Source organism: Mus musculus, chromosome 5 (assembly GCF_000001635.26).
Source record: "Mus musculus strain C57BL/6J chromosome 5, GRCm38.p6 C57BL/6J".
Classification (NCBI taxonomy): domain Eukaryota; kingdom Metazoa; phylum Chordata; class Mammalia; order Rodentia; family Muridae; genus Mus; species Mus musculus.
Window position 1 is genome coordinate 134,489,034 of NC_000071.6, and position 22,865 is coordinate 134,511,898.

The 22,865-nt window shown below is 52.1% G+C and overlaps 1 protein-coding gene across 4 annotated transcripts in view; it reads right to left on the reverse strand.

The window, feature by feature from the left end:
- Positions 1 to 349: 349 nt before the first annotated feature.
- The window catches only part of Clip2 (CAP-GLY domain containing linker protein 2), a 64,385-nt gene continuing 41,869 nt past the window's right edge, over positions 350 to 22,865 (reverse strand). Inside the window, exons 8-17 of one of the 4 annotated variants that reach the window (XR_003955655.1) lie at positions 21,130 to 21,190; positions 15,701 to 15,805; positions 13,493 to 14,428; positions 11,059 to 11,116; positions 9,064 to 9,140; positions 7,196 to 7,352; positions 5,176 to 5,335; positions 3,186 to 3,371; positions 2,860 to 2,922; positions 350 to 1,759 (exon numbers count right to left, since the gene is read on the reverse strand). Coding sequence is in view for 2 of the 4 variants with exons in the window: in NM_009990.3 (NP_034120.2) it covers positions 1,748 to 1,759; positions 2,860 to 2,922; positions 3,186 to 3,371; positions 5,176 to 5,335; positions 7,196 to 7,352; positions 9,057 to 9,140; positions 11,059 to 11,116; positions 13,493 to 14,428; positions 15,701 to 15,805; positions 21,130 to 21,190 (1,822 nt within the window). In the remaining 2 variants the exon portion in view is untranslated. Of the gene's footprint in view, positions 1,760 to 2,859; positions 2,923 to 3,185; positions 3,372 to 5,175; positions 5,336 to 7,195; positions 7,353 to 9,056; positions 9,141 to 11,058; positions 11,117 to 13,492; positions 14,429 to 15,700; positions 15,806 to 21,129; positions 21,191 to 22,865 lie in introns of those variants that run through there. The other 3 variants (NM_009990.3, NM_001039162.2, XR_003955656.1) reach the window with 3 other exon arrangements.

The following is a 22,865-nucleotide window of genomic DNA, read 5'->3' on the forward strand; positions in this document are numbered from 1 at the left end:
GAGTTCCAGGACAGCCAGGGCTACACAGAGAAACCCTATCTCTGTGTAGAAAAAAAAAAAAATGTATGACATCCAGAGTTTAGAAATATGCTTTGTGTGCGCACGTGCGCGTGAACATGCATGTACACTTAGGTACATGTGTGCACATGTGGAAGTCCAATGACAAACTCAGGTGTTAATCCTTAGGACATAGTCCATCTCCTTTAAATCCAGCCCCTCTAAAGCACACCCCTCCCCTACCTCCACTGACCAGTCACATTTGAGTAGAAATGAGCTGGCACCGGAGAACAAAGTTAGGACCCCCTCCTGTCCCTAAGGTGCCCAAGACAGAAGCAGGCAGCAGCAGGAGTCCTGAACCTCAATCACAAGCTTTATTGTCCGAACATGGACTTGCCACACTTCCACAATTCCACTGGGGGGAGAGGGAGGGGGAGGGGGAGCGGAGGGAGGGCGGGGATGGCTGAGCCACAGCTGGGTGGCCACACCAGGTAGGCTGAGGGGGCCATCAAAGGCCAGTGCTTATGGGGAAATGGCTTCTTGCACACCTACCAGGTGCAAGCCCACTCCAGGGTGGGGCTCAGCCCCTTCTGGTCCCTTCCGTGGGAGCCTTTGGCTGTTAATTCCTAATCCGTGAGCTGCCCGATTGTGCTGGAAAGAGCAAGATTTGGCTCTGCAGACGGGCCACTAAAGCGTCAGTTCTAGGCTGCTGTTGTTAATGGCAAGTGCTACCCAAAAGCCAACAGGAAGCAGGGGGTTGGGCTGAGGGGCTGCTAAGTCAGCTCCTCCCTAAGGACGAGAGCGTGAGCGCCACCTTCTGGTGCCTAGTGGCGCTCACACAGGCCACCTGGGCCATCCTTAGGATTTACCACTGTGGTCCTGCCCTGGGAAGATGGAAGCAGGGCTCTCTCTGGGTTGCTGGGGTCTTTAGAGTAACATGGCAGGGGTTCCCAGAAAGAAAGGGAACCAGTTTGATTCCTCTCACCCAGCAAAACGCTGTAGGAATGCTTTGTTTAAGGAATTTTCTACCTGTTCTTGGTTCTAAGCCCCAAGCCAGTCCCAGCTCAAGGTAAAGGTAAGAAGCGTGGGTTCGCGTGCTCGCTGAATACTGAAGCTGTCTGCTCAGTGCCTTCCGGGCAGCAGATGGGAGGTGGGTAACGCATACTAGCTTGGTGTCGAGGACTAAGGAGCCTGTCACCCCCAAATCTTCCCTGACTAGAGGGGCCTAAGCGACCTTGTACCAATGTGTAGGAGGGGCTCAATGCGTGGAGTCAAGCATTCCCTCCCTAGTTTCTGAAGCCCTTCTTGGTGTGTTCTGTGTCCAAGCAGGGGCCCTGCTCCATCCCTCAGGGGCCTGCGGGGGACCTGGGGACACAGAAGGGAAGGGAGGCGGGGAAGTCCCCAGGTGTCCAGACAAGCCGCAGCAGCAGCCTGCTATAGTCAAGAGAGGCCCAACTGGATCGCTTCAGCCTCTGCCAGTTCACGAAGCTCCTTGGGACAAGAGAGGTTCTCCAGGGCTGGGCCCAGCTGTACCGCGCTCTGTGGAAGGCCGTGTCTGTGGGAGCCTCCTGGTCCGGCAGGGGGTTCAGGTGGGACGTGTCCACGTGTCCACGGCAGTGAGGACAATATTGTTACAAACACAGTCACATCTCCAAGGGGACAGTTCTGACTCCTGCCTGAAGGTGGCGCTGCTGGGAAGCCTGGTAGGGCTTCTGGTGTGAGTAGGGTCGGTCCTTGGTGTCCCTTGCGGTCAGTGTTTGTCCTAGAGAGAACAAGGGCTTGGGCATCAAGGGTTAGGAAGAATGAATGGACAGATGAGGGAGGGACAAGGAGGAAGAGAGCTGGGTAGAGGGTACAGCATGCGTCAAGGCCCTGTGGCAGGAAAAGGAATTCTACAAGGAAATCCAAGTATCTCTGTAGAGGATGGCTTTGCATAAGTATGAACTTATACATAAGCCTTGATTGCACATCTGGTAGTAATGTTTCTTACAATGTTGCTGGGCAAACAAACCCTTATGTGGTCTGGACAGCAGTTCCCAGGGCAGTGGTTACTCTGCCATGCCAACCCTGCCCACATCAGCTCCGCCAGCTGCCTGGTCCTTGGCTACCTGGCTAGGAATGGCCTTCAAAGGCCCTTGTTCCCAAGCCTGGCCCTCGTTAAATGCAGAACAGCTGGAAAGCCAAGGGGCAAGCTGTGGTTTTCTTCACTTCAGCCTCTTCTGCCTGGGTCACACAGTTAGCTGGGGACATGGATGTTTCTAGACCAGGTGCTAAGTAAGTCACGGATGTGGACATGGGAGGATGCCGGGGGGGGGGGGGTTGGGGCAGGAGGGGAGAGTTGGGAAACTGGGACACTATGTCTCCCAAAAGCAAGGACTGTGGAAATAGATGGCTTGCCTAGAATCCCCCAGTGAGAGGCTGGGGGCATGGCTCAGTGGTAGAGCCCCTGCCTAAAATCTCCCAGGGAGGGGCTGGGGTGTAGTCAATGCTAAGGCCCTGGGTCCCATTCTCAGAACCACAGGAAAAAAACAAAACAACACTAACAACAAAAACACAGAGAGAGAGAGAGAGAGAGAGAGAGAGAGAGAGAGAGAGAAAGAAAAGAAAGAAAGAAAGAAAGAAAGAGAGAAAGAAAGAAAGAAAGAAAGAAAGAAAGAAAGAAAGAAAGAAAGAAAAGCAAGCAGGACTATTCCTGGATGGGATATACCAGTGCTAGAATCTTCCTAAGCAAACAAGCGAGCTGGGACAGGACAGACACACACAAAGCATTCTTGTTCCTTTGTATACTTAGTGACTTCCGGGGGATTTTTTTTTTTCAGAGGCTGCCGGCTTGGGTGACTTAGAGACTGCTGGCGCACTTACCTCCTGTTTGTGGGCCTTGTCTGGCTGGTGAATACCGTTGGCAGAACCGGAATTGCTGATGGTCTGTGAGGGGAGGAGAGTGGGGGAGCTACTGAGCAGGCGGCCAGGATGCAATTCCACACATAACCACAAGGGGGAGGGATCTTCCGGATGGGACCAGCAGACTTGAAACCAAAGTCCTTTAGACTGGGTCTCCCAGGGCAGCAATTCCTTTTCAGACTGGGGTTTCAAGGACGGGGACACCCTCCTTCAGACTGGGGTCCCCAGGATAGAGCCACCTCCCGTTTGGGTCTGGGGCTCCCGAGGCTACAGCCCCGTGTGCTCACCTGAGTCCTGTCTGAGCAGCCCCTCAGGGCCTCCACCAGCCTCTCCACCTGCTGGGCCTGGTTCAGCGCATCCCGCAGGGCGTCTTCCGTGCTCACCAACTGATGCTGCAGTTTCAGCAGCTCGGGTGGTGAAGCTGGGTCAATGAGGGAGTAGCGTCTCTGCTCTGATAGGGACTTCTCCTTGTCCTGGAAGGGTGGAGGTGTGGAAGTGTGACCTGCCCCTGTGGGTGCTAACGAAACGGATCAGGCCCCGCCTGCTTTCTAAGTGGAGCTTGTGCCTCACAAGGACCTCCCTCCCCCAGAGTTCACTTTCCAACTTCTTCAAGCCCTAGAACCTAAGACCCACCACTCCATCCTTACTGCAGCCCTTCTGTTCTAACCCAGAGTCAACTGGTACCCACTATTTTTCTCTTCCAAGTCCATGTGACACCCCCCTCCCCCAACTGAGCCTGGCTCCTTACAAGTGTCTCCTCTCTCCTCCACCACAATGGTTAGAGTCCACACACCCCACTCTGGTCTCCAACCAAAGCATTCCAAGACACTCGTGTCGGGCCCCGTCTCCTTAATGCTCAGCCCAGCCTGGGCCTTTAGGCCAAGCTCAGAGTTTCTGTGCAGATCTCCCTGATTCTCAGGGCCCCATACTCTTCACATATCTTTTGTTTTGTTTTGTTTTTTGAGACAGGTTTCTCTGTGTAGCCTTGGCTGTCCTAGAACTCACTCTGTAGACCAGGCTGTCCTCAAACTCAGAAATCCACCTGCCTCTGCCTCCCAAGTGCTGGGATTAAAGGCATGCGCCATCACGCCCAGCGCTTTTTCATGTATCTTCTAGCTTTCCACTATGCTTTTCCAAGTGCGGGGCTGGTCTACCAGCACAGAGCTCCAGGTAAAAATCTGAGCTTCCCTTTACCTGTGCCCAACACTTCTGGGAAATCTGCCTTGTCTTTGTCTCCTTCTGTGGCACAGAGTCATAGAGGCCACAAGTACCCTGTGGTGCACATGTGAGCTGGCATTTAACCAGCCAGACACAAAACACTGGCAGAGCAGCTAGGCCTGATAACCCCATACCTAGGAGCAGATATGAAACCAGATGGGTCCCATATGGCTTAAAAAGCTCTGTTTCAGATACAGAGTCTGATGTAGCCCAGGCTAGCATAGAACTTGCTATGTAGCTGAGGATAGCCTTGAACATCTGATCTTCCTACATCCACATCCCCGGTGCTGAGATTACAGGCACAGGACACTACATCTGATTTTACGTAGTGCTGGGGACAGAACCCAGGGCTCTACTCACACAGTCTATCAATTGAGTCACCTCCTCTCAGCTCTCTAAGCATCCTTTATTATTCCACCTTCGCCTAACCCATGGATCCCTCCAGGGCCAGAAACAACACATCTAACCCCCAAGCCCCAAAGTGTGGGGGTAAAAAGAGGCCCATTCTCTTTGATCCACCCAATCCATATGCCAGAGGTGGCCAGAGACGGCTGGAACATCGGGCTGTAAATGTGAAACAGAAAGGAAAGAGGTGGGACCAGCTCTGTCCTACGCTGCCAATAAGTCCATTCTCACTCACTCACTGCAACTCAGCTCAAAGTCCAGTAGTTTCCACCGGAGAAGGCGCTTCAGGGCCCTGAGTTGAACCTCTCGCCTCTCTACTGACAGAACCCCACACGCTACTTAACAAGGAGCCCAGACCCTGGTTTCTGGTTAGATAACTAACCTGGTTTCTGGTTAGATACTCCCTGCATGTATTTTTTAATCCTCTATGCATGACTGGCTCTGGACAGAGCAGACTCTTTCATGTAGGGACATCTCTGGTGACGATGTCTAAAAAGGGGCTATGGCCCTTCATCTGCTCCGTGCTTGAGATCCTGGAGGACTGAATTTTCAACCCCCCACTGTGACTCTAGGAGATCGCTGGTCTCCTCGGCCTGGCAGCAGGACAGCCCTGGCAAACCCTTCTCCCCGCCCCCACCTCCTGCCTGCACATACCAGCCCGGTCAGCTTCTCACGCAGGCCCCGGATGTCATCCTTCAGTTTCTGTTCCTTTATCCGCCATTCAGCTTTGTGTACTTCACGGCTCAGGTCTCTCTCGGGCCCTGGGGAGTGGCGATTGGCTTCTAACAGCAACACCCTCAGCTCGTTCAGACTCCTGGAGTGGGCAGATAGTCACATCAATTCTGCAACTCTGTAGTATGAGCCATTGGACTGGAGGTTCACTACCACCAGGGGGCGCCAGCCACAAGGCAATGGTAACCAGAGCCAAGCAAGAAGGATGTGGCATGGGTCAACCACACCCAAGAGGAATAGCTTTTGGATGTGGGATGATCAAGAGGACTTAGCTGATCTTAGAGCTTTGGGGTTTTTTGTTTCTTCTTTGGATATTTACTTTTGTTTTCTGTATAAGGGTGTCTGGTCTTCGTGTATGCCTGTGTACCATACTCATGCTTGGTATCCTCTGAGGCCAGAAGATTGTGTCGGACCCTTTGGAACTAGAGGTGTAGATGCTTGTGAACCACTGTGTAGGTGCTGGGAATCAATCTGAGATCATATGGAGGAGCAGATATCTCCCCAGACTCAACACATTTTTTTTTTTTTCGAGACAGGGTTTCTCTGTATAGCCCTGGCTGTCCTGGAACTCACTCTGTAGACCAGGCTGGCCTCGAACTCAGAAATCCGCCTGCCTCTGCCTCCCGAGTGCTGGGGTTAAAGGCGTGCCGTGCGCCACCACGCCCGGATTTCAACACGTTTTTTTAGACTTTTTTTTTTTTCCCCTTTTCCCTTTTTGTTTTGAGGCAGAGTTTCATGAAGCCTGGACTGGCCTCCAACTCTATGTAATACCTTGAATTCCTGACCCTCCTGTCTCCCCCTCCTGAGTTTGAGGATTACAGTCACAGCCATTATGTCTGATGTACGTGGTGCTGGGCACAGAATTCAGATGTCCTGCGTGCCGGGAAGGCTCTCTACCAACAGAGTCACATCCCACAGCCTCGGGGGAACCTCTTGACCTCTTGAATACTGAGATCACATGCACGATCGTGCTCAGCGACCCGGCTGGATTTAGAGGTAAATGAGATCATTATTTCCAAGTCAGAGAGGCCAGGCAAGATACCTCAGTGGGTCAAGGTGCTTGCCACCAAGGCTGAGGACCTAAGTTCGATCCCTGGGGCCCATACAGTGGAAAAAGAGAGCGGACTCCAGCAAGTTACATCTTCTGTCCCCACACACATTTTTATAGCATGTACAACTTCCCATAGGCAAATAAAATAAAACAGAACAAAAACGAACCTGAAAACCATGTTGTTACTTATGCTGGATTAACTGGGCACGGGGCCTCACCCCTACAGTCCCAGCACATGGAAAGCTGAGGAAGGAGGACTAGGGAACTCAAGGCAAGCCTCGGGTATGCAGGGAGAGCTTGTCCCCAGAAAACAGAAGTTAGGGCTGGAGAAACAGCTCAGTGGATCAGAGCATTGGCTGCTCTTTCAGAGGACCTGGGTTTGATTCGCAGCTCTCAGATGGATGCTTGCAGCCATCTGTAAGCCCAGATCCAGGGGATCTGAGGTCCCCTTCTGGTTTTCACAGGCAGCTGAATACACACAGTGCATATTCAGGCACACACACAATCATAAATAAACAAATCTTCAACACACACACACACACACTCATCTCTATCACGTGCTGCTTGCAGCGTTGCAGTTAGAACTCTGAGGGGCTGGAGAGATGGCTCAGCGGTTAAGAGCACTTAATGCTCTTGCAGGAGAATCAGGTTGGCTTCCTAGTGCCCACGGGTTGCCTCACAACCATCTGCAATTCAACTTCCCAGGGATCTGATCTCCTGACCTCTGAGAGTACCAGGCACAACTTAGGACACACAGACACACACACAGGCAAAACACTCATATTCATAAAAGAATCACATCTAAAAAGATTAAAATAATAATGATGGTAATAGAAATAAGAAAAAAGAAAAGATCTCTGCAACCTCAGAGGCCGAGTCCCGGGCGCTCACCTCTCTTTCCGCAGCAACTCCTGGCTGATGTGGACCAGCTGGCCGGAGGCATCGTGGGTCTTCCGAGACACAGCCTCCAGCTCTGCCTCTAGGCGCCTCTTCTCCTTCAGGAGAGAATCTATCTTCTTCTCTCCTGATTTGCACTTGTTTTCTAGAGCTGGGGGAAGCGGCAGGGAACGGAGAGAGTTCAAACACAGATGGAAACTGGGGGTGTGGCTCAGTGTGTAGAGCCCTGGCCCCAGCAAATCAGAGGCCCTGGGTTCTATTCCCAGCACCACTTAAACTGGAGTGATACCAAACAGGCCTGTGGTCAAGCTCTTCAGACGTGGATTCAAGGCCAGTTTTGGGACAACCTGGGCTTCAGGAAACCCTGTCTCAAACACCAGCGAGAGGCTGGTCTGGCCAGGGTGGGAGATGATAGTAATGCTACCCTAAGAGGCAGGTGGTGGCCAAGCACTGTGAACAGGTCTCTAATTCCGGCACTCGGGAGGCTGAGGCAGGAAGGTCATTATGAATTCAAAGCCACAGTGGCTACATAGTGAGTTTTAGGCCAGTCTGGCTCAGTTAGTGGAGTGATCGCCTAGCACACATGAAGCCCTGGGCTCCATTCCCAGCATCAAATGAACTGAGTATGATGGTGCACACCTGCCATCTCAGCACTCAGCACTCAGCAGGAGGAGGATTAGACGTTTAAGGTTATCCTCAGCTACGTTGTGAACTCAAGACCTGCTGTGACCTCATGAGACTCTGCCTCAAAAAAGAGAAAGAAGAAAAAAAGTATCCTAGCTAGCATTGAGTCAGCTGGACACAGCCTGGAACCAACTGAAAACAGAATTGCAATTGGGTAATTATCCTTACCAGGCTGGTCTGGGGTGTGTTCGTGAGGATTGTTCTGATCGTTAATTGATGCAAGAGGGCCCAGCCCACTGTGGGCAGCACCATTCCCTAGACAGGTGGTCCTGGGCTATATGACAAAGCTCATAACACAGCAGACAGCTACCAAGCCGGCAAGTAACTCTCCTGTGGTTTCTGCTTCAAGCTCTGGCTTGAGTTTCTGCCCTGACTTCCTTCAGTGAGGGACTACAGCCCCCAAGTGTAAGGCAAATGAACACTTTCGGACAGCTACACAAAGCAGACCAATTCTCCCAAGCCAGCATCCCTGGCTCTGTGAGGTGAGGATGCGTGGCAGGTCACTGTGGGGATCTACATTGTTATCCAGGCAAGACAAGAGCTAAAGCTAAGTCTTCACTTTGGCCTTTGTGAGGTCAAATAAATGTAACCAGGACTGAAAGAAAGAGGGAGTGGGGCCATCCCCCCAGGACTAGGGTAGCGGTAGTGGTGGTTCCTTGAACAATGTCAAGGGCACTTTAAATTAGTGAGTCCCACAGTTACCAATTCCAGACTTCTGACCTCTCCTGGGCCTTCTCTGTGCATTTTGCTTTTGGCTGTGGCCCAGGTTCTACGATCTATTTCTTTTGAGACATGATTCTTATGTAGCCCAGGCTGGCCCCAAAATTTCAAGATCGCCTCGACTCTTCTTGATCTTCCTGCCTCTGCCTCCTGAGTGCTGGGATTCCAGGTCCACATCACCACGGCAGGTTCCCTGCAGTTCATGTTATCTGTCCTGGGGATTAGGGGTTGCGTGGAAGAGGCCCACGAGGAATCCAACTCCTCAAGAAGGCCACTTGGTGGCATCTAGGGGCATGGACTCAGTTGGCTCTGGGGAAGAGACAGTGCTTGTACGGATCTGCCCACTCAGGTACAGGTCTCAAGCAGGCAGCCCAGCTTAGTTGGACCTGCAGAGCCATAGTGCCAACCTCTACCGACCCCCAAACCTCTGCCCCTAGGGAGGGAGACTTACCACTTACTTGGGCCCTGAGCATGTCCATCTGGGATGTCAAGGCTGTCACCTCTTTGTCCCTCTTGTTCAGCTTGTCCTGCAGGCCTAGGAGAGAAAGGAGAGATGGGGACCCATGAACACCCAAAGTGTGGGCAAGAGGTGAACCTTCCTCAAGGAGTCCTAAAAGGGGTCATACTCAGCCTCTAGGTGAAAGTCTTTTCTCATCTTCTGAGCCACTGCCCAGAGGAAGAGGAAGACCCAGTAGTAAGTGGTTTAGGGAACATGGATCCTCACCTCTTTAGCCTCCTCAAGCAAAGGATGGAGGAACAGTGGAATAAAGATGGTGGCCACAGAACCAGAAAGAGGATCCTGTGTTGGATTGCTTTGCAAGACCATCAGGACAATGTTTTAAAAAAATACTGATGGCTCTCAAGTTAATTAGTTTATCTATCAGCAATCTCTTTCATATAGCCCAGGCTGCCTCAAACATATTACATAGCTGAGGATAGCCCTGAACTTCTGTTCCTCCGGCCTCTACTTCCCATGTGCTAGGATCACAGACATGCATCACCAGGTCCAGTTGTATATGGTGCTGGGGATAGAACCCAGGGTTTCATGCATGCTAGACAAGCACTGTACCAAGCCGCACCCCCAACCCCCAACTTATATCTACTTTCCTTGAAATAGAATTTTGAGGGCTGGAGAGATGGCTCAGTGGTTAAGAGCGCTGACTGCTCTTCCAGAGGTCCTGAGTTCAATTCCCAGCAACCACACGGTGGCTCACATCCATCTGTAATGGGATCTGATGCTCTCTTCTGGTGTGTCTACAGACAGCTACAGTGTGCTCACATAAATAAAATTAATAAATAAATCTTAAAAAACAAAGAATTTTGAGATATAGTCCAAGTTAAACTTGAACTCATGGGAATCCTATCCCACATGACTATTTTTTGAGACAAGGTCTCAATATATAGCCCAGGCTAGCCTTGAACTCACGGCAGTCTTGCCTAAGCTTCCCTAGAATTGGGACTATAAGCATGTGCGTGGCTAGTTTATGTATGATTTTGGGGGAAATGGGGGTTTGAAACAGGCTTCCTGTGTGTAGCCCTGGCTGTCCTGGAACTCATTCTGTAGACCAGGCTAGCTGCCTCTGCCTCTGGGTACTGGGATTAAAGGTGTATGCCATCACACCAGCTTATATCTAACTTTTATTTATATGATATAATTTATATACTCTAATCCTAACATTATTTATCTAATTTTTAAAAATAAGGTAAACACCAAATAAGTTACAAAAGCCAGCACTAGGCACAAAGGCTTCTGTTTTCTAGAGGGACGGGACTGTCACCAAGGTAAGAGCAATTGACCACTTGTAGTCCGAAGCTCCTGAGATTTGCAATTTGACCCCTACATCCTTTGGTTTTTCCCTTTCTATAAATATCCCAGACAGGGAAGGTAGCCCTTTACCTTTAAACGTTTCCAAATTCCATTAATTTTACTGTGTAGATGTGTGTGTGTACTACAGCTTGAAGGTGACAGTTAGAGGACGACTTGCAGACGTCCAGTCCCCTCTGCCACCATGTGCCACCGGAGATGGGACTCAACTCGTCAACCTCGACAGCGAGCCTTTTACCCACAGAGCCATCTCAACAGTGCATGGAAAACAGTTTTTGTTTGTCTGCTTCTTTTTTTTTTTTTTCTTTGAGACAGGGTTTCTCTGTACAGCCATGGCTGTCCTGGAACTCACTCTGTAGATCAAGCTGGCCTTGAACTCAGAGATCTGCTGCCTTTGACACCCAGGAGCTGGGAATAAAGGTATGTGCCATGGCCTCCAGGTATGAAGGTGGTTCTTGAATCTCGGATATACCTCTTCCTTCCCTGATCCCATGACACTCACTCCTGGAGGGGTGATTACATACAGCAGGCGCTCACTGAGTCGCTGATGGCAGACCTCGTGACTCAGCTCCAAGGTGGCATCCAGCTAGCTTTCCACAAAGCCTGACTCCTACCCGAGGCTACTCACCCTCTACAGTCTCCTTCATCCGAATTGTCTCCTCAGAAAGGTCACTGGATTCGATCACCTGAAAGAACAGTCCTGTAAGGGGACATGCCTGCCATACCACCCAGGCCACACCTCCACCTGTGAAAAGGGGCCCTGGGGATGCAGGGACCCAATGCGCCAGCAGGGGGAGCAGACACACTTGGATCCCTCTCCTTGAGAAAAGGGAAGCTCCCACTTGGCTTCCAGCTGCCTTGTAAGAATTCCCCTGCTGCCCCTGAACTGCTATTTTGGGGAGCAAGGAGCAGAGGGTGAAACTTGGGACCTTTTTCATATTAGGTAAGTGTTCTACCACTTAGCCACACCCCCAGCCCCTCACTGGGGGATTCTAGGCAGGTGCTCTACCACTGAGCCACGCCCCCAGCCCCTCACTGGGGGATTCTAGGCAGGGGCTCTACCAATGAGCCACGCCCCCAGCCCCTCACTGGGGGATTCTAGGCAGGGGCTCTACCAATGAGCCACGCCCCCAGCCCCTCACTGGGGGATTCTAGGCAGGGGCTCTACCAATGAGCCACGCCCCCAGCCCCTCACTGGGGGATTCTAGGCAGGGGCTCTACCACTGAGCCATGCCCCAGTCCCTCCCTGGGGGATTCTAGGCAGGGGCTCTACCACTGAGCCACGCCCCCAGCTCTTCAATCATAAAACAAGCACTCAATGTGTACAACAGAGCCTGGATGGCCCATCTAGGGCCAGCTCATCTAGGGACTTAACTGCCTTGCCTTCTTCATAATACTTAGTAGTAAACTCAGAAGCCAAGGAAGAAAACATTGATTGGAAAAGAAAACCCGGTGAGCCAGGAAGCTGACTCACTTGGTAAAAGGCAAGCAGTGGGGCTGGAGTCTGGGCCCCAGAGCCCACATAAAAAAAGGCTGGACACCACAATGGTGCACAGTTGTAATCCAAGCATTGGGAACCAGAAGCAGGCCGATCCTTGGTGATGAGTGGCCAACCATTCAACCTAGCCTACCTATGTCACGTGCTCCAGACCAGTCCAAAAAAATAAAAAGTTGGTACAAAAAGGTTGACCTCTGACCTCCACACATATGCACACCATAGACGCATGTGCACACACGTGAGCATGCACACACATACATACACACATGTATCAGCAAGGTGGAGTATGGTGACTCAGATCTGTAATCTTAGCACCTGAGAGTTAAAGACAAGAGGATAGAGAATTTAGGGTTCTCCTCGGCTACAGAGCGAGTTTGAGGGCAGCCTGGGCTATGCAAGACCCTATCTCAGACAAACAAATAAGGAAAAAAAAAAAAAGTTCCTTCCTGAGAGAAAGAAACAAGGCAGGAAGATGTCTTTTCTTCTAAGACCTGGAGCTACAGATACTTGATTCCCTAAACACCACACTGCGAGAGATACCGTGAATGGATTAGAGAGTCAAGCTCCTAGCTGACCCCTTGTAAGGGTATTTTAAATGAGTTACTGGGGGCTGGAGACACGGTTCAGCAGTTAAGAGTGTGCACTGCGCTTGCAGATTACTTGAGTGTAATTCCCAGCACACAAGCCAGGTGGCTCACAGCCACTCGGAACTCCAGCTCCAGGGTACAGGAAGCCCTGGCCTCCATGGGCATTGGGTATGCAACATGTGCATATCTGTGCATGGTTAAACACAATAAACCTCGAAATGGACCAGTGCACGATATGGAGCACAGAGCCAGTTAAAACATCCTTCTGGGCTTGCTAGAACGAACGGGGCTCTCTACACTCCCTGACATCCCTCAGGGACCAACGGGGCATGCTCATCTGGGGCAAGGACCATAAAGGTAGGCATTTCTAGACTTGGGACAAAGCGGGTCATGGTGGCTGTGACCTTTCTAGAGGCTAAAGGGACATCTTCGTGTCCCTGGATAGGTGTCTGATGAGACAAGGATCTGGGAGGCACAGTTTCTGTGCCTTTCTTGTGGGTGGTACCTGAGTGCCAGGTACAGAGAGCAAAAGCGGCTCTGGGCAGCCCTAGCCACAGACGGTGTGTATTTGCTTTGTCATGCTGGAGATGGAACTGAGGTTCTCCTAGGGAAGCATTCTAGTGCTCTGCTCAGCTCTTTTTTAAAAAACAACTTTGAACCGGAACCTCACTAAGGTACTGAGTCTGGCCTTGAACTTGCCATTTGCCAAGTCTCGGCCAATCAGAGTTTAGGGCCTAACAAAATGGCGCCTTCAATGGCTCTCAAAGCCCACAAAGGATCAAGTAGGGTCCTCTCAGTCTACAGTGGTCCCGATGATTCCCAAGGCTCTGACAGAGGGAGACAGAAGCTCCTCCTCCTCTGAGCCCCCCTTGGCTAGCTCCAGGCACAAGGAAAATGCTCTGGAACTGGCGCGCAGAGGCCACGCCCTCCCGGCCCCTCCATCCCCGCTGAGCCCCACAGGAGCGAATGCAGCCTACATGGCTGTGCTGGGCTGAGCACAGGGACTCGGCAGCCTGGAGTCTATTCTCAGCCACCAGAAGCTTTTCCCGCAGCCGCTCGGCCTCCTGCCTGCTCTGGGCTTCGGCCCTCTGCAGCATCTCGTAATCTAGCATCTTCTTTTCAGCCAGTGAGATCTGCTCTTTGAGGAACTCGATGGCTTGAGCCTGGCCACGGTACTCCACATCCAGTCCCTCTAGCTCCTGCGCGCGCAGCTGGGCGTCGCGACATTGGTCCTGGGCTTCTTGGAGCTCCAGCCGATGCTGGCTGGCCTGCTCCTCCAGCTGCTCCCTCCAGTGCTGCTGCAGCCCGGCCAGCTCCTCCTGGACCTCTTGCAGCTTCTGCCGCAGGCCCTCCTTCTCCTTCCCATGCATGGCCGTCTCCAAGTCGTGCTTGGCCTGCAGGTTACCTAACTCCAGCTGGTGCTCCATCTTGATGCCCTCTACCAGGGCCTTCAACTCTCCGATCTCCTTCTGCTGGGCGCCTGGGCCAGAGTTCAGCGTGGCCTTCAGGTCCTCCAGGGATTTCTGGTGATCGGAGGCCAGCGAGTCCAGCTTGGATTTCCAGTTGTCCATGAGCCCCATGTTTTCCGTGGTGGCCTGCTGGACCTTGGCCTTGAGGTCTGCCACCTCCTGAGCGTACTTCTCATTGGCCGCCCGGAGCTTGTCCACCTCGGTCTGGTAGGTCTTTAGCATGTGCTCATATTTGTCCTGGAGCAAGGTACTGTCTCGCTGGTGCTCCTTGCTAGCCGACAGCAGCCGCTCTCGCAGCCGCAAAGTCTCAGCGGCCTCTGGGTGGTCTGCGGGTGGCGGGCCTGACTGGAGGAGACAGTGTTGCAGCTCTTCGATCTCACCACGCCGCAGGCTCAACTCTTCTTCCAGCTGCAGCACCCGAGACTTCTCAGCCACTGTGGTCAGCTAGCAGGAGAGAGAGAGACAAGTCAATGACCAAGGATCAGTGATGGGGACAATGCCAGCCATGGTGGGGGGCAGTTAGATGATAGGGAGGCACCTATCCCTAGCTGGGTACTAGCTGTTCTCAGGGAGCCTAGTGTACCCCAAATGATGGGGTGAACCAAATGTACTTGTTGCTTAGGTGGCTTGGACACATCACTGCTCAAGAGAGGTTTGAGCTTAAAGGACTTTCTCGAAGCTAATGCTTTATGTGTATGCATATCTCAGCAATCCTCCTGCCTCAGCCTCCCAAGTGCTGGGATTACAGGTATGCACCACCATGCCCAACTGAATAAGCTTTTTCTGGCTTGCAGTCTGGTGGAGCTGTAGATCAAGGGGCCTGTCTAGTGGGCGCTAAACTACCAAGTGAGTTTCCTGCACACAGCATTCTAGCACACGAGTGCCTATGAATCACCTGGTGATGGCTGCTGTGCGTGCACATGAAGCCATGCATCTCCAGACACCCACATGCCCTGCACAGTGCTACGGCCACTATGCACAAACTGAGTCCTTGCCACAAGCCTCCAACTGTCTGCAGGGTGGTTTTCCTGATCAATGTTGGCTGCCTGGTCAAATTCCTCCTAGCAGAGCTACAGCTGGGCTGGCCAGCTATTGGGATGTATGTACGGTGTGGAGAAGACAGCGGGACATAGAACCACACCCTAGAACTGACTGGATTGCTCTCCCAAACAGAGCCTCTCAGGGCCTCCCTAACACACTTATATGGCTATGGCCAGACTCTGAGGCTGACGTCATCTCGACCTTTAGGGACACCCCAACATATAAAGCCCCACTTCCTGGGCCTCAGGTCCTCCAGGTTGGCTCTCTGCTGCCATCTTAAGATTCTCTAGGCTAGAACACTCTGGGTCTGCATTCCTGCCAAGGAAGCCCATGTCTATCCAAGTAAGGGGCAGGCCACTCCAAGAAGGCTTCTTTCTGGCAAGGGACAGGAGGGAGGCACAGGGAAGGTCTCACAGAGACACCTCTGCTCAAGGAGCAATGAACTTGGAAGAAATCCCAGAGGACCAAACCCCCCTTCCCTAAGAGCACTACTTGGCCACAGTGAGCTTGACTCTAAATCTCAGCTTCCCTCCCAGAGGGGAGTTCAGAAGGGTCTCCAAAAAGCAATAGTAAGAGGAGCCATTGTGATGGCAGAGGAAATGATTTAAAAAGCAAAGGGGGCATCTAGGGGCCAAGGCGCTGGCCGGGTGGGTGACAGTGGCAGGCGCGGTTTACCCTGTTATCCGCTAATTCTCTGAGCAGCCGCTCGGCCTGCGCCTTCTCCAATAGCAGGCTCTGCTCCAGCTCCCCAATGCGCGCGTGCTCCAGCTGGGTCTGGGTCTGCTCCACCCAGGGCGGGGGTGGGGGAGGGATGGCAGGGTGGACAGGGAAGGCAGGGACGTGGGGAAAGGAATATAGGAACAGGAAGTCGGAGAAAGAAAGAAAGGGCGTGAGAAGGAAAAAGAGAGAGAGAGAGAGAGGAGGCGTCATCTTCCGTGAACAAGACTGAAAACAGATCAATGAGCCGGAATTGCTTGGGGAAGAGAGAGAGGTCTCAGAAGTGGGGTGCGTGAGAGGGCTGGGTGCCCTCCCATCACTGGGGCTAGCTGGGCGTGTGTTCAAGGCAGAAGAGGCTCTGGGAACCACCCCTTGCCAGCCTCTGATAACGCAGTGGCTATGGGTACCCCAGTTTCTTCCTTTGTGGGATTTAAAGAGTCAGTCTTTCTTTGTTTGTTAGGTGCATTTTATTTATTCATTTAGTATGTGTGCCTGTGCACATGCCACCGTGCATTTGAGGGCAGTTAGAAGGAGTGGGTTCTCCCCTTCTACCATGTGGGTCCTGGGGGTCAGATTCTGGGTGTCAGGTTTGGTAGCAAGATTCTTTTCCTGCTGAGCCATCTCACAGGACCCTTCTTTTTATAGTCACCTCCTGAGTGCTAGGATTTAGGGTGTGCACTACGACATCTGTTTTCTTTTTGGGGTCTTCAAACAGAGTTTTGCTATACAGCCAAGGTTGTCCTAAAACTCACTGTGTATCCCAGTCTGGCCTTTGAACCTGTAATCCTGACTCTGGACTTTGGTTTAGTTTTATGAGACAGGGACTCACTATGTTGCTAAGGCTGACCCCCCACTCCCCAAGTATGAAGACCGTACCATGCCCAGGTTAGCCTGGAACTCAGTGTGTAACCCAGGATGCCCTTGAACCTGCAATTCTTCTGCCTCAGCCTCCCTAGCACTGGGATGACAGGTATGTGCCACCATGCCTGGCTAACTCAAAACACACACCATCTTGATTCTCCTCAGGCAGGCCTGCTGGGTGGGGACTGGGCAAATGCCCATTGCCCTTCCCAGAGCCTAGCTTGATTCGACATCCCTCCCCTCTCCTCACCCTGCCCAGATTCTGCAGAGGACGCCTGGTCTCTGGAAGGACAAGGGTACCTTTGTCCCCTCTTTACAACACCCGTTTCATTCGAGAACAAAGCATGACATTCTCTGGGTGGCACAGGGCTGGCATTTGGAGGGCTCATGATGGATCTCTGCATGTAAGCAGGGACGCGCAGAGGACACACACCCTGGGGGACTCTAGGGGACCAGACTGGAAACTAGGTTTGTCTCCAGAGAGAGGGGAGGGTACTGCTCACCCTTAGAGAAACACAGGTTAAAGCGATCACCCCCCACCCCAACACACACACAACCCTGCAGCAAGTCCTGAAGGGGGTGGGCGGGGCTTAGACGGCAGGGCTAATACACTCAGATGCCAGCAAGAAGTGGCAGCCATGGAGACTGAAAGATTGGAGCCCAGGCACCTAATGGCAGCCAGTCAGCAGAGGAAGATCGACAGGGACGCTTAATGAGCAATGATGAGTTTAGTCATGAAGACAGTAGAAGACAGGGTGACCCAGCCCCAAGGGACCAACTATTATGTTTGGGACAGGGTTTGGGCTTTCAATTTTGACTTTGTGTGTTCATATGCATGTGGAGAGCAGAGGTGGATGTCAGGTAATTGTGTGTGTGTGTGTGTGTCTCTCTGTGTGTGTGTGTGTGTGTGTGTGTGTGTGTCTGTGTGTGTCTATGTTGAGGGGTCCAGGGGAGGTGCTCAGGACAGGGTTTCTCTGTATAGTTCTGGCTGTCCTGGAACTCACCAGGTTACAGACCAGGCTGGCCTCGAACTCACAGAAAGAGAGAAAGAGAAACCTTCTTGCCTTTGCCTCCAAGTGCTGGGATTAAAGGCATGCATCACCCTAGTCTATGTCAGACCTTAATCACACTCCACTGAATTATGCCAACTGGCCAATCTCAGCAACAAGGTTAGACCTGTGCCATGCCAATTTTTGTTTTTGTTTCTTCAGGCAGGGTTTCTCTGTGTAGCCCTGGCTGTCCTGAAACTCATTCTGTAGACCAGGCTGGCCTCACACCCAGAAATCCGCCTGCCTCTGCCTCCCTAGTACTGGGATTAAAGGTGTGTGCCACCATGCCTGGCTGCTGTGCCCATTTTTAATGAGAGTGCTAGGAATCCAAACTCAGGCTCTGTATTGATGAGCCTCATCGTGGCCCCCTAACTGGGGAGTTCTAGCCATGTGATCAGCCGAGTCATGTCCCCAGGCCCCCCAGTTTGAGTTTCTGGGTAAGTCTTCTGCTGCTGAGCCACATCCCCCGGACCTTGGTTTTAACTTATACGTTTTTAGATTTATGTATTTATTTTATGTGTGCAAATGTATTTCCTGCACATATGTATAAACCATGTATGTTTTGAGGCCATGAGCTTGGAGGCCAGAAAACAATCCGATCCCTTGAAACTGAAGTTACAGATGGTGAAGTACCTCTCGGGTGCTGGGAGAACCCTCAGGTCCTCCATGAGGGCAGCAAGTGCTCTTAGCCGCGGGCAACCTCCCGGGTCCCAGTTTTCACTTTTTAAAAGATTTGTTTTTACTTGTGCAAGCATGCCCGCGTTTCCATGGGTGTGTGTGCAGGTGCCGGTTGGGGTCAGCAGAGGGCACTACAACCCTTGTAGCTGGAGATCTAGGAGGTTGTGAGCCATCTGGAACTCGAATGCCACGTTCTCGGAAGTGTAGTGAGTATTCTTAGCCACTGAGCCATCCCTATAGCCTCCTGCTTTGTCTTTTAAGATGGTTGGGGGAAACAGGCAAGGTGGCTTCAAGCCTGGAATCCTAGCACCTACAGGCTGAGGCAGGAGAATTCTGAGGTCCAGGCCAGCCCGTGTAGTATCAAACAACGCAACCACAACCAAATGTGGGGCAGGGATTAAGTTAATGTTACCTCAATTCACATTCTGATTGCTCTGAATATGGTCACAATTTAGTCTTTAGAATCAAAAATAAAAATATAAACACAGGATGTGATAGTCTTTCTGGCTACACTGGCCATGTGACACTATTTGTCTTGTTCTGTCCCTTGCCTCAATGCCTGCCAGCCTATTGGCAGCCCTGGGACCAACCAGGTTCTCTCCGGGGGATAGCTTGGGTGGTAGCAATCTGGCAGGCTGGAATAAGGAGGAGATGTAGTAAAAGATACAGACAGGTGGCAGACAGACAGGCTGACCCAGAGTCGCCAAGGGTCTGTGAGCACCTGACACCACCCTGACTCCAGTCCCTTGAACTGCCGGCCAGGGGTGTGCATGTGTGCATTTCCCTACAACCGATCGTTGCTAAGATCTGTTGATGGGAGCAGGTGCAGAGGGCTTAGCTCTGGCAGCCCCCCTCTCCCCTCAAGCCCACCCATCTGTCCCCTACAGGGGGACTGCTGTCCTTCAGATAAGCCAGACATAACCACCTGTGCTGTCCCTCTGGCTGTAACAAAACCACAAATCACAACAGCTTCAGGCTGGGGAAGGATACCTGGCTTTTTCCCTCCCTCCCTCCCTCCCTCCCTCCCTCCCTCCCTCCCTCCCTCCCTCCTTCCCTTCCTTCCTTCCTTCCCTCCTTCCCTTCCTCCCTCACTCCCTCTTTTCTCCCTCCCTCCCTCCCTCCCTCCCTCCCTCTTTCTTTCCTTCCTTCCTTCCTTCCTTCCTTCCCTCCCTCTCTCCCTCTTTCCTTCCTCCCTCCCTTCCTTCCTTCCTTTTTTGGAGTCTCATTTATTCCAGACTAGCCTCAAACTCACTGCATAGCCAAGGCTGGCCTTGAACTCCTGATCCTCCTGCTTTTGTTTCCTGAGGTCTGGGGTTACAGGAGTGCACCCCATGTCCAGCTTTCATTGTCAGCTAACCAGACTAGCCTTGAATTTGCCACGTAGCCAAGGATGACCTCAATTTCGAGCCCCCGGCCTCCACCTCCCCACGGTGGCGTTACCAGCTGAACCCGGAGCGTCACACATGCTAAGCAGGCATTCTACCGACTGAGCCCCAGCTCCAGCCCCTCCTCCCTTCCTTCCAGGCAGGGTCTTGCTAAGAAGTACGGGTTGGCTTAGACTTGGTACGTAGCCCAGGCTAGCCTTGAGCTTATAATCATCTTGCTCCAGCTATACTTGAAAACTAGGGTGCCACCAGGCCCAGATCAACCCGAGTGGAACTCAGAAATGACCTACGGCTGAGGTTTCTAAGGTCCCTCAGGAACTTGGGAAACAGTCACAAATGCAGACCACTAGGTCTAGATGGACACGCGGGCCTGAGAGCCTGTAATGGACCAAGACTGCTTCACTCTGCAGAGGAGGAAGCTGAGGTCTGCTGAAGGGAAGTGGCTTCCAGAAGCCAGACAGGTCTGACAACATCAGGAAGAGCTGAGCTCCCTGTCTCACGTGGCCATTCCAGAGAGTTCTTGCTTTTTCCTTTCCCAGGGAGCTTCAAGAGACACAACAGGAAAGGTGGCCAAGGGTGGCCTCCTGACCTCAGAGGTCTCTGCAGGCCTTGGGGGCAGGGCTAGATACCCCCTCAGTGGGCCTGAGGCCTTCTGGGCCCTAAGTCAGCACAGTGTGTTTATGAACTAGGAACAATCCCATTGTATCCATACCAGGTATACAGGTAGCAAAATGGCGAGGGTACAGTCTGGGGCAGGACCCAACAATCGCTGTCTCTAATGTGCACACTTGCTAGTTGGTGGTACCACTGGGGTAGTCTCTGCTCTCTCTCTCTCTCTTTTAAATTCATGTAGCCCAGGCTAGCCCTAAATTTGCTCTATAGCTGAGGATGACCTTGAACTCAGACCATCCCAAGTGCTGTGGTAACAGGCTTGTGCCACCACTCCTGGTTTATGTGGTACCAGAATGGGAGCCCAGGGTTTCTTGAGCGCTCGGCAAACACTCTGCCAACTGAGATACAGGCCCAGCCAGTGAGCTCTCATTCTGTTGCATACAGAGTCTTGTGATCCTAACTGCTTCTTCTAGCCAGTCCTGGGTCTATGATCCCAGGAGTCTGGCTCCTATGTTATTAGGCAAAGACCTATAATCTTTCTTGACTCTGTCTTCAACTGCCAGCATAAGGTCCCTATATTTCTGGAACACAACCAAGCTCACTTCTAATACCAGATACCCTAAGGCCTGCCTCTCCTCCACTCCTCCAAAGTGGGGGCTTTTGATTCTTCCCAATATTTCCATTACAATCACCCAGGCCTCCCCAGGGAGGTGCAGGCTTGCTGCCTGAAAACCAGAACTATTTCCCACGGCGAGGGTTGGGCTCACAGTTCTAAGTGAGCAGCGGAGAACTTCACCGTTACCTCCAAGTCTCCTTTGGTGATGGATTCTTCTTCCACCCGGAACTGCAGGTCCTCCACCTTCCTACAGGGAAGAAAAGAGGTAGAGATGGGTTTTGGGGGCCAAGGATATAGCTCAGTGGTAGAACACCTGCTTAGAATCCTCCAGGGAGGGGCTGGGGGTGTGACTCCATGGTAAAGCCCCTGCCTAGAATCCCCCAGTGAGGGGCTGGGGGTGTGGCTCAGTGGTAGAGTTCCTGCCTAGAATCCCCCAGTGAGGGGTTGGGGGCGTGGCTCCGTGGTAAAGCCCCTGCCTAGAATCCCTCAGTGAGGAGCTGGGGGGCGTGGCTCTGTGGTAGAGCACTTGCCTAGAATTCCCCAGGGAGAGGCTGGGGGCGTGGCTCCGTGGTAAGCCCCTGCCTAAATGAGAGGTCCCTTGTTTCAACCCATTGCACACACACACACACACACACACACACACAGAGACCCCCCCACACCCACACCCACACACACAGGGATGTATATGCACGAAGGATGTGTAACCAGCCAGTTATGGATCAGACGATGAAGGTACTTGAGGAGGGGCAGAGCTTCCGGGAAGCCCTACTGCACTGAACACAAGCCTCCTACCTCTCAGGATGTCCATAGAAAACACAGGACAACAGTCTGAGCCAGGGGTAGCAGTGCATAGCCCTAGGAGGTCAAGGACAGCCAAGCTACATGGTGAGACCTTGCCTCAAAACACCAAGTCAAGACAAGGACTCTTCAGCGGGCATACTGTGTCAGTTAGCCCTCTGGTCTTCCTCTTCACCATCTTCACTCTCTCCTCAAAGTTGAGGGCTGAGGTCCCAGTGTGCATTTCCTGGGCTGCCCACAGATATAGACGGTCCCTAGGTTCCCTTTGGGGACACACGCCAAACACGCAGAGGACAGGGACACGGCCCTACCTCATACATTTACAAATGGGGTTCGCTACAGCTTATGGTACGTATACCTATGAGGCAACTGAGGTCCTAAAGTGCCCCTACACAATGCTGGGACCTGCGCCCAGCTAGGCTCTTGGTGAACACAACTCCCATGATGCCTTATTTTGAATTGGAAAAAAAAAAATGCTGGGCAGTGGTGGCACGTGCCTTTAATCCCAGCACTTGGGAGGCAGAGGCAGGAGGATTTCTGATTTCGAGGCCAGCCAGGGCTATACAGAGAAACCCTGTCTCGAAAAAAACAAACAAACAAACAAACAAAAATTTTGTTTGAGCTTGCACACAATGTATGTATGAATGTGTGCGTGCAGGAGGCCAGTTTGATGGTTTGTTTGTGTATTTATGTGTGTATATATGCATGTGAGTGTGCATGGGGCAGGCTAGTTTGATGGTGTATATGTATGTGCACATATGTACACATACATTCGCATACAGAGGCCAGAAGAGAACACTGAGTGTCTTATATGATCACTCTCTGCCTTATTCCCTTTGAGACAGGGTGTCCTGATAAACCTGAAGCTAGACTGGAGGCCAGGGAGTCCTAGCGACCCTCCTGACTCTGCCCCAGCCGTCCAACACCAGGATTACCGGCATGTGGCCATACCCAGCTCTACGTGGGTGCTGGGGATTTGAACACAGGTCCTCATGTTTGTGGCAAAAGCATTCTTAACCCAGAGCCATCCCCCAGAACTACATCAGGGTGACTTCTTCCTCTATTACACCCCTCTTCTTTTTGTTGTGGTGGGCTCTTGTTAGTGTTGGTTTAGTTTGATTTTT